We start from the raw sequence: 11,486 nt of genomic DNA, 5'->3' as shown, positions 1-11,486 counted from the left end.
GGCAGGGAAGGGAACCAGTATTAAAGTGATCACAATATATTATATACTTTGGTAACCTGAGGTTTCCTCCAGCTGTTATGGATGCAGGGATTTGTAGTTCCACCACAGCAGAATAGCTCCTAAAAACCACCAAACAAGGGAGCTAGTCACGTTTCAGCTCTCCTGTGACTGACGCAGTTCTCTTGCACTGCGCGCAAAGTGCAGTTTGACGTAGCTGAGGGCGCATATGCTCACAGTCTGGATGCAATGTCACCGTGAAGACGTGCTCCTGCTGCAGATTTCCAGGCTAGTCCAGCAGCTGCTTTCCCGTCTCCCCCCCTCCCGTCCCCATGATTGATGATTTTGGCCATGCTCCAGCATAAGGAAGGGTTTTTGTTCCTCCTAAGGACTACGCACGAGATGAGATCACGCTCACTTCAAAGGCTCGGGGGGAGGGCTCACAGGACAAGCCCCATAAATTCCCGCACAGGGTGTCAGGCTCCTGCACAAATCCCCCAGCCATGCCCCAGAGTGGATCAGAGGGAGCTTGCCACTGAGCTTTGACGCACGGGCTCTGCAAGGCGTAAAGAAAAATCTCCAGGGCAATTGCTAGCAGAGGGACAGGAATCTGCTGCAGAGTCTCTACTACCTACTACTGCTAAATACCCACAGCTCCAACTTCTTCCAGCTCCCAGTCACCTGCACTGAGCGCAGCATTACGCACGGAGCTACTGCGCCCTGACTTGTTCCCTAACTGTGCCAAGGATGAAGTGTGTGCTCTACCTGCTGCCCTGTATGGCAGCCCTGGTCTATGCCCGGATTGCTGTAGCTGTGTCAGTAGAAGAAGAGCTGGTGGCCCCTGTCAGGGTGGAAGTTAATGGCGAGCAGGGACCATCCAAGGATGGAAAGGTGGTGTACCGCCTGGATGCATTTGGAGAAGCCCTGACCCTGGAGTTAGAGCCTGACCCCAGCTTCCTTGCACAGGACTTTACTTTGCAATATGTGGGTCGCCCAAAGTCGAATGGAGAAGAAGTAGCAGAGACTCAGGCTGACCTGGCTGACTGCTTTTACTCTGGCACTGTCAATGGGGACCCGGCGAGCAGTGCAGCTCTGAGTCTGTGCGCTGGGATCAGGGGCGCATTTTATCACCGCGGTGAAGAGTACTTCATCCAGCCCAGTAATCACACACTGATAGTAGCTGCTTCTGCCAACCCTTCCAGACCACTGGTTCTGCATCTGGTCAGCAAACGCAGCCGTGCCAAGGCCAAGTGTGGAGTGACAGATATAACCCTCCAGCAGTTGGAATCTGAGGAGTTGCAATCCCCAAAAACCATGACACCACCAGGTATGACACTGACTGTGCACTCACCCAATTTCTGTAAGACGGGCCCCTGCATTTGTCATTCAGCCCTCAGAAAATGACTTTGCAGAACACTCCAAAATTTGTATTAATGTCAGGTGCAATAGGAAAAAATCCATGAGTGCAATATATATATATATATATATATATATATATATATATATATATATATATATATAACCTTTAAATAATATTTGTTAATACACAACACCTGATAATCATTTCCTTCACTGTTTATTTTAAGGCCAAAGGATCTGCAGGGTAGTATGCCCTATCCTTTTGCCAGTGAGCCAAGCTCAGGGTTGTGCCACCTATTGCTTCACTGACCTCCATCTGAGCCTCTTGGCATGGAACTTGTATAGAGTTTGGAATCTAACTAGTTAAACAATACATAGTTAGGAATGATATCATTTCAGAAATTGGGCATGCCTGTGCTTGCACAGCTTTATGGAAATAATTATACTTTACTTTCCTCTTCTACTGTGTTGCAGAATTCGGGTAAAAATTTCCATTGATAATAAAAAAAAAATAATGCTAAGGGCGTTAACGATGTATACATAAAATATGCTAATTAAAGCCTTTGGTCTGCATACATTTAATTTAAAAAATGGTATTAAATGTATGCCCTGGTTGGGTTACCTATAGCTAATGGAGCTATGACAACTGGTGACAGTGGCTGACTGTCAGAACAAGGGTACAATCTCCTGGGGAGGTGCTGTGGTTTCAGGGTCAGAGATGCAGTCGGTCATTTGGCAGGAATCACAACGTGGAAGCGAGTGATCTAACATTTACTCCTGAAAAAAGAAAATAGAAGGTGACTCATATCTGCTGTGGCTGGCCAAAAATGACTTAAGCATTTTTGAAATTAGGGCAGTTTACCGCTTGAAAAGCTCAACCAATGTAAATTGATTTCAAAATGTTATATTTTAGAATACCTGTACCTCTAAAAATAAGCGACAAACCGATTCATTGTTTGTTCCTGCTTGTTCTTCCTTGCAGGATCGGGAAACTCCCGCAAGAAGAGGTTTGTCTCCAGCCCACGATATGTGGAGACCATGCTTGTGGCAGACCAATCTATGGCTGAATTTCATGGGAGCAACTTAAAACACTACCTCCTCACTCTAATGTCAGTTGCTGCTAAGCTGTACAAGCATCCCAGCATCCGTAACTCAATCAGCCTAGTGGTTGTGAAGATACTAGTCATCTACGATGAACAGAATGGACCCGAGGTGACATCCAATGCTGCCCTAACTTTGAGAAACTTCTGCAGCTGGCAGAAACAGCACAACCCGGCTAGCGATCGGCACGCGGAACACTATGACACAGCAATTCTGTTTACAAGACAGGTGAGTGGCTGTGACGCCCAACCCATCACACTGACACTGCATCAGCGTTAATCAGGCGACCGCTTGCTGCATATTCTTGTGACAACATGGTCAGAATTAGCCTTAAAGAAAAAATTCTAACTCTAAAAAAAGAGAGAAAAAAAAATCTTCCTATGATCTCAGACATTTGCATTTGCTCCAGCCGGGGGCCATGAGCCAGAGTTTAGCATTTACTGCCAAAGTTTTGTCCTTGATCTAATTAATATTGAAACTGATGTTTTTTTTTATTTTGTTTTTTTAAGGATCTTTGTGGAGCTCAGACATGTAGCACCCTTGGAATGGCTGATGTCGGCACTGTTTGTGATCCGAGTCGCAGTTGTTCGATCATTGAAGACGATGGCTTGCAAGCGGCTTTCACGACGGCTCATGAGCTAGGTATGTCTCTAACTCTACTCAGCACCAGGTTAAGACTAGGGTTTGCTTCAATTCCAAGGTTATAGTTTACACTCATACTGTACATAAACCTCTCAGGAAGGAAATGCTGAATTTAATGTTGACTTAGAGACTCCAGATGGGCGGACTGAGGGTTTAATGCTCAGCTGCTGTAGAAACGAGTGAAAACTGTGCCAAAATTTTATGATGAGGAAACACTCAGGACACTTGGGATCTTTGCAATACTTGATATTGACCCTGTCTGTACTGAAGCCTTTCCTCAAGTACGTTGTAGAGTTTATACAAGGATTGCAAAATGCATTTCAAGCAGATTAAGAATAGTTCCACTCTTTTGAAAAAAGTAAAAAAACAAATATCTTGCATATTTTACAAAAAACAAATATCTGTTTTTAGGTCATGTGTTCAATATGCCACACGATGAAGCAAAGCACTGCTCCAGCTACAATGCGGCTAATCAAGATTCTCACATGATGGCCTATATGCTTTCCAATCTGGACAGACAGGAGCCATGGTCTCCTTGTAGCGCCTATATGATCACCTCTTTCTTGGACAATGGGCATGGTAAGCATAAGTTTGTCTGAATTCATGAAACGCGTTAGCTCAATGTAGTTTAAAGAAGCTTAGTTCCACCTGGATTAGACACCTGATACAGGTGTCTAATCCAGCAAACTGGATGCTGTCCAAAGCTGGATCTCAACTACAATATAGATAAAAAGAAAGCTAGTGAATACTAATATACTTTTCTTTTTTTACAACTGTCCTTATAAGGGCCACCTAATACTTATTGCATCTAAAAGCCTACATTTTACAGTTTGTCCCTCCCACCCCACACCCCTTCAAAAAGATCTTCCTGTAGTTACGCAAAATTGTCTGGGCATGTTGACAAGTGAGATGTCACAAGCTGTGTGAGAGCGTGTTCCCTGAAAACAGTGATTGCGCTCAAACATTTTTTTTTTTGCCTTGCTTAGGGGAGTGCTTATTGGACAAGCCTAGCAGACCCATCCAGCTTCCATCAGATCTTCCTGGTACGCTGTACGATGCCAATAAGCAGTGCCAATTTACTTTTGGAGAGGAATCCAGACATTGTCCAGACATTGCCAGCACGTGTACGACCTTATGGTGCACCGGAATCTCTGGAGGACTGCTCGTGTGCCAAACCAAACACTTCCCCTGGGCCGATGGGACCACTTGCGGGGAAGGGAAATGGTGTTTAAATGGGAAGTGCGTAGAGCAGACGGACAAAAAACACTATGAGGTAGAGTTCACGTTCTTTGATGTCCTCTTTTTGTTCTTCGATAGTAAATTTAGTTTCCGTCTCTTGGGCAACTCCATATTAATTTGGGGATTACATCACTTTGTCTCTCAGGTTTTCATAGCCACGAATTCCATTGTCAGTCTTCGTGGCTATAAATATAGTATTGTAATGCCTTGTGGTTAGCAGCCAAGACCGGAAAATGACTTTAGATTGTCTCTCGGCTTGTCATCTATAAAATAAACAAACTTCAACTTCCTTCATTTCAACTGCATAATTGGATGAAATATTTCAGCTGTGTGGACATCTTCCACAGAATAGTGCTTCCTTCATATGCGATCATGTAAGATTGTGGGGTAGAGGTATCATCCCATGGTGAAACATAGTGTAGTTACCCAAAGCAACCAATCAGCTTTTGTCATTTATCTAGTACAGTCTTTGAAATGATAGTTAGATGCTGATTGGTTATTTTGGGCAACTACACCACTCTCTCCAAGGCTTGATACATGTCCCCCTGAGTATGTAGCAATGTTTTTAATGCGATCGTTATTGTTGCATGAAATACCTTTAAATGGATTTGCTGTTGTGTATTAATTTTATTCCTTTTTTTTTCTATAATTCCAGACACCCGTAAATGGTGCTTGGGGACCCTGGGGCCAGTGGGGAGAGTGCTCTAGAACTTGTGGGGGCGGCGTGCAGTATTCTCTCCGGGAATGCAACAACCCAGTGCCAAAAGATGGAGGCAAATACTGTGAAGGCAAGCGGGTCCAATACCGCTCTTGCAACACTGGAGAGTGCCCTGACATCAATGGTGAGTGGCTCTGGAATGAGGTGTAGGAAATCCGAAGACCGTATGGTAATAAAACATGGCATTAATTCTCTAACATCTTCTTATCCCCCCCTCCCAGGCAAGACATTCCGAGAAGAGCAATGTGAAGCTCACAACGACCTATCCAAGTCTGCAACGGACAGTGGACCTGCTGTGGAATGGACCCCGAAATTTGCAGGAGTCCGTCCAAAAGACCGCTGCAAGCTTGTGTGTCGCGCTAAGGGGACTGGGTTTTTCTTCGTGCTGAATCCCAGGGTATGTTTCTTACATTCCAAATGATCTTCTTTTAGTATGTTTTCATCCTGCACCAGTGTAAACTGCAGGACTCTGAGTCACAATGAAATGAATCAGCAATATTGTATTACTGAACAGGACTGACTAAAGAGAACGCCCCTTTTTTGTTTTAAAATGCTCATTCTGTTTCAATCGCCACCTTTAAAGCCATCGTACTTCACTATCAATATTTCAAGTAGGTTTATAGTGATAGACTAGAGTATTCTAATTAATTTGTGTACACTAGTATCCCTTTCCCTTACAAACTAATAATCATCTTGGGGTTTTTCTCATTGTTCATCTAGAACTCTTCTTACATGAGTTGCTCTTAATGGGTCGTCTATTTAAAGACCTGTCACACGTACTAAATATAAGGGGGGTTGGTAGTACACTGTTTATTTGCAAAAAGTTATAGAGAGACAAACTCAGTAACACTCAGTAGCAACCCATGTTTTGGGCATTGATCTACAAGTCATGAACCCATACTCTAGGGCACAGGTTCTCAAACTCTGTCCTCAGGGCCCCAAACAGTGCATGTTTCCTTGCCTCTTCACAGAATTACAAGTGAAATAATTAGCTCCACCTGTGGATCTTTTAAAATGTGTCAGTGAGGAAAGAATACACCTGTGCACCAGCTGGGTGACCTGCAAAACGTGAACTGTGTGGGGTCTTGAGGACTGAGTTTGAGAACCACTGGTCTAGGGAATTCCTTGACAATCCAGAGCCAAAAATCTTTATACGGGCCAGCATTTATCAGGTAAAAGTGTCCGTATAATGTCTGCTTATAGGTCATTAAAGGCCACTTTGAAAGTCAATGGAATAGCAGACTGGACAAGTGCTGTAACAATGCAACATTTGATTGGTTGTTATAGGTTAGTGCACATCTGTGCACGTTCCCTATTTTTATTTGGCAATATGAGGTCTTTCAGGAGAAGAGTCTGATGTCAACTAACAGTAGCTCAGGGGAGATTTATCAAACATCCTAAAGAGTACAAGTGGAGATTTTGCCGAAGCAACCAATCAGATTCTAGCTATAATTTACCTTCTATATTCTATACAATGATAGCTAGAATGTCATTGCTTCCTATGGAGAACACTTCAGCTTTTCCTATTCAGGAGGTTTGATAAATCTCCCCTGAGGAGTGTTAGCAGGCTATACATAAGTAGATGTACAGAGTGTTCTGTCTGCTGAGTTTTGTCCTTCTCTGGTCTTGTACAGGTCGCTGATGGTACTTCATGTAGCCCAGACTCAACCTCCGTCTGCATACAAGGGCAGTGTGTTAAGGCGGGTTGTGACCGAGTAATTGGTTCCAGCAAGAAGTTTGACAAATGTGGAGTCTGTGGTGGAAATGGATCCACGTGCAAGAAAATATCTGGAACTTTTACAAAAATACGGTATGTTAGTCATTTGCATTGATTAACTTAGCACCCCCATATAATGCAGCGCTGTATAATGAATATTTGTCACACATCAGTCCCTGACCCTTTAAAGCTTACAGCCTAATTCTCTATCACACATAGTAGGTCTATTAAGGTCAACTATTGATTGCCTTCATTTGTCATGCTCCTATCTAACTTTACGGCTGTATTAATGACTTGTATCGTTCTTAGCGAGATCATAAATAATGGCGTAGCTGAGAGGCTCTTTAACGTAGAATCAATCAAAGAGGCTTTTGACAAAATGTGAGGGTTGGGTGTAATTTTATTTTATACACGTTTACAGTTTGACTGATTCAAAGGACAAAAGTCCATTTAATCTGTTACCCATTAAGTGCTTCCTAATCTGTCTGTTAGCAGAATTGTAATATGGAAGCATTGAGGCCAAATGAAATAAAGAACTTGCTGACTACTGAAGTATTATAAAGTGGAAACATAGGGCCCGATCCAGGGGTGCACGCAGACGCGGTTATGCTAATGCCGCAACCGATTCCAAGGATACTGAGAGGCCCACTTGCAGCTGCGCTAATCCGTCTCTGTGCACCATCGGTCACGCCATCGAAGCTTGCACTAGCCCTATCGCAGGTGCAATTTCTCCATCTGAACATGGCGTCTCGTGCCAGCGCTACTACATATTTAGTCGCTGTCAGCGACACATCCACGTCTGGCTAGCCACCTCCCTGTTACCTCCCAGTTACGCCAGTTGAAATCCAACCCCAAATTTGTTCAGCGTCTCCCTGCAGTAACCATCGGGACACATGCGGGATACTTCCAACATCGGCCAATTGTGTGCAGTTAGTGTGCACCTCTGAATCATGTCCTTTAGCGTCAGGCATCAGACCGGTAGACCGGGTCATCTAGTCTGCCCATTGTAATGTCTGTATCGCTCTTTTCTTGGATTTCAGTTGCATTTTTTTACAGTGCTCTCTTTTTGGAATTCATTTTGGTTTTGGGGTGTATATATATTTTTTCCTTAACAATGTTTTATAGTAACGTGTCTCATTTGTCTGATGTTGTGCTTTTCATTTTTTTTCTACAGGCCTGGGTATCATGATGTCGTAACAATTCCTGCTGGCGCAACAAACATTGAAATCAAACAGCGCAACAACAGGGGTTCCATGCAAGACGGCAGCTTTTTAGCTATCAAGGCAGCCGACGGCACCTATATCCTCAATGGTGATTATACATTGTCCACACTGGAACAAGATATTTCCTACAGTGGCAACTTTTTGACATACAGTGGTTCAACCGCTTCACTCGAAAGAATCCGCAGCTTTAAGCCACTGAAGGAACCGCTTACCATTCAGGTCCTCACGGTGGGAGATTCGCAGAGACTGAAAATCAAGTACATTTACTTTGTCAAGAAACCGGCTCAACCAGAAAAGGCTTCAAATAAGAGGAAAGAATCTTTCAATGCTATACAAGAGACAATTCTCTCAGAATGGGTCATAGGAGAATGGGGTGAATGCTCAAAGACTTGTGGTTTAGGTTGGCAGAGAAGATCAGTAGAGTGCAAAGACTTGAGGGGTCAATCTTCAAAAGACTGTCGTAATGAGCTCAAGCCAGACGATGTCCGGTCATGTGCGGACATTCCCTGTCCCCAGTGGCAGCTAGGAGAATGGTCTTCCTGTTCTAAGACCTGCGGAAAGGGTTTCCGAAAGAGGCTCTTAAAATGTGTGTCCTACAAGGGCAGTAACTTGCCTCAAGACAACTGTGATCTCTCGAAGAAGCCTAAACATTTAATAGACTTTTGCACAATCTCCATCTGCAGTTAAACAGCATCTGACTCAGATTATTACTAGGTTGTAGCAAGAAAAAAATGAACATGATGTTAGCAGATGGTCAGGTAGAACGTGTTTGTTGAACGTACGAGTCGGAGGATGGAAAGTATCTGCTGGTTGGGTTGGACCATCAGTTTGAATAACACATGTAGGTTTGAAAGAATGGCAAATAGGTGTCACCAAGTCCTTCATCTTTTTGGGGCATTAACCTCTTCAACCATAGAGTCTGTTACAGGTTCGGAAAAGCTACAGAGCCCTGTAGATAGTGGTCATGTTAGATATTACCACCACTCAGGCTCCTGAAGGATCATAAGCCAATTATTGTTGACCTTTTCTAAAGGGGAGTTCACATGGTTTTTAAATATTTGTCCTTGGTCAGGGTAACCCTACCTCAGTTAAGGAGGACAAAACCAAGAGCAGATAAGGATCTTCAGTATAGTTCACTATGGCTGCTAACGCATTACAGTATATAAATATATATATATTTTTTTTTAGAGAAATAAAGACATATTCTCATTTATACGAGGTATGCAAGTTAGGTGGACCAAATTTTTATTGTATTATGACCCACTAATTTGACATTCAAATATATGAATGATATATGGGACAATGTACCCCCTATTGTAAATTATAAGGATATTAGAAGTCACCAACATGTCCCGTAACCATATGAAACCATGTGGATGGATGCTTCATGCTTTTATATCAGTCAGAACTGAAACGTGACTTCCTATATTGCAATAATTTATATTAGGGGTTGCGTTATTCTTTATAATACGCAAGTTCTGCTAATGAATGCTGATGTGATAACTCAGTTGGTACAGATATTATTATTTATTGGAGGTTATACCTATATTAGCATCTCTTGTGTATTATAGTGATATCATCCTCAAGGAAACTATGCAGACAACCAGATGGAAATGTTCTAGAGCAGTCCACTGTCTGGGTACAAATGAGCTCCTAACAAAAGCCAATAACATAGATGATGGGGGCTGGGGTGGGGGGATAAATTTAGGCCAGTATAGTGTATGAGATTCTTGTATATGTGTATAGAAGTAAATATAGAAATATATATATTGCATATTCAAATTATGCAATACAGAAATACATTTGGTAGACAGTCCTGGGGATAGCAGGTCCATCCACAGCTGTTGGCCAACTGTCTTGTGTCAATTTATCTAGAACCGAATTGGAGAATATGACTTTATTGTGTATATATACATACATATATATATATATATACAAAAGGTATACTTTATAAGTATTTGCTTCAACCCCTTCCACGAAGGGACCGTTTTAATGACACATTATATACCTATTTATTTTTGTACATCCGGTCTGATTATATTTAAAGTTATCGCTTTCTATAACGAAGAAAAGAGTATTTATGCATTATTATATGTAACTAGAAATATTAAAAGAACTCAGTGAAATTCTCTGACTACCTCGTTTGCCTTCTTGATTTGAAATGACAAAACAAATGTAAATATTTCAGCCAGGAACCTGGGTGAGTTTGCATAGCATGACTAAGTACCCGGCTTGTGTACGCTCCTACACTCTTATTTGCTTTGGCATTTGAGAATACAATGAGACACCGGCAGAGTGTCAACTCTTTTTATTGAGCTCCAGCCAAATAACTTGGAGGTGCGTGGAACAGCTGTTTTTTTTTTTTCCTCCCATGCACCACTGTACAATTTTACTAACAGCTCCTACCTGGTGCACAGAAGAGGATCGAGATTCCATTTCTGAATGGGGAGAGAACCTTTAAAAAAGTCACATGGTGGGATTCAGTTTAAGGGGGGTGAATTTTCAGGAAAAAAAAAAAAAAGGTGTTGCCAGTAGCAACCATTCATCTGGATATCATTCTGTAGAGTGTTGAGGATAAATTAATAAGAATCAACTAGAGCAGCGCTAAGATAAAAAAGTAAAAACACATTTAATAAAGCAAATCAAGTTAAAGCTCATTACATAATCCATTAACAATGTGAATGATTGAATATAGGCACAGATGATGATCAGTAATAGACATGCATGTCTCAATAAAAAGCTCTTTGAGCAGAAGAAGACACCCTTTATAGGCAACGTCTGTTGTGCACCAGACCAAGTTCAATATATACTTAGAACTCCAGTGCGAAAATTAGATCTATATTACCAGTTCGTCGCATTCACCAGCAGACAGTTTGGCTTGTGATGGTTTAAATGAAAACAGTCCCAGGTATCTAGAGGTATTTTCTGGTTGCGCTGTTGTCGATAGCCACAGCTGGGCGATTTCAAAGGTGGACCAAGTCCCACGTATTGACTTCACGCCTCGAGGCGGTCCTTGGTGATGTTATTTCCAGTGCACACTGGTGGGTGATGACAATAATGGACCAAGTCCCACTGTGTGAATCCACAGGTCCCGGGACTGGTTAGCTGGTCAGTGCAACGGAGACAAGCAGAGTGATGTCTGTATCATGCTTAGAGACATGTCATTATTGTTAGCGCTGCTTTAGTTGTTTCTTATTCATTCTTATCAGGGGACTAACTATCTCCTTTTGGCAGCTGCTTGATCAAACCACTCCTGACAGCGCCTCCTCTTACTGTATTATGTTGTGGATAAGTGTTAGCTAGCTTTTGATTGGTTGCTATATGCAAGAGGTTCCATTGCTCCTTTATTAGTAAATCTACCCTTTTTATTATTATCCTTTATTTAAATGGAGCCACAAGGTGTCTGCAGCATCTTACAATGTACATAGACAGGAATGGTATAAACACTCACAAAGGTTTATAGACGATGCTGCATCAGCAGTTATAATAC

General features: G+C 42.3%; 1 protein-coding gene across 1 annotated transcript; it reads left to right on the top strand.

Annotated features, from left to right (window-relative positions):
* The first annotated feature begins 499 nt into the window (after positions 1–499).
* ADAMTS1 (ADAM metallopeptidase with thrombospondin type 1 motif 1) lies at positions 500–10,122 on the top strand. Its single transcript, XM_088481638.1, has 9 exons — positions 500–1,324; positions 2,339–2,685; positions 2,967–3,099; positions 3,511–3,678; positions 4,086–4,372; positions 4,994–5,180; positions 5,278–5,453; positions 6,691–6,866; positions 7,948–10,122. Exons 1-9 carry the CDS (start codon positions 745–747, stop codon positions 8,681–8,683), a joined length of 2,790 nt encoding a protein of 929 aa, XP_088337764.1. The 5' UTR covers positions 500–744; the 3' UTR covers positions 8,684–10,122.
* Positions 10,123–11,486: the final 1,364 nt, after the last annotated feature.

This window comes from Taudactylus pleione, unplaced genomic scaffold (assembly GCF_031769625.1).
Source record: "Taudactylus pleione unplaced genomic scaffold, aTauple2 ptg000276l, whole genome shotgun sequence".
In the NCBI taxonomy this organism is placed as follows: domain Eukaryota; kingdom Metazoa; phylum Chordata; class Amphibia; order Anura; family Myobatrachidae; genus Taudactylus; species Taudactylus pleione.
This window is presented reverse-complemented; position numbering and strand designations above follow the sequence as displayed.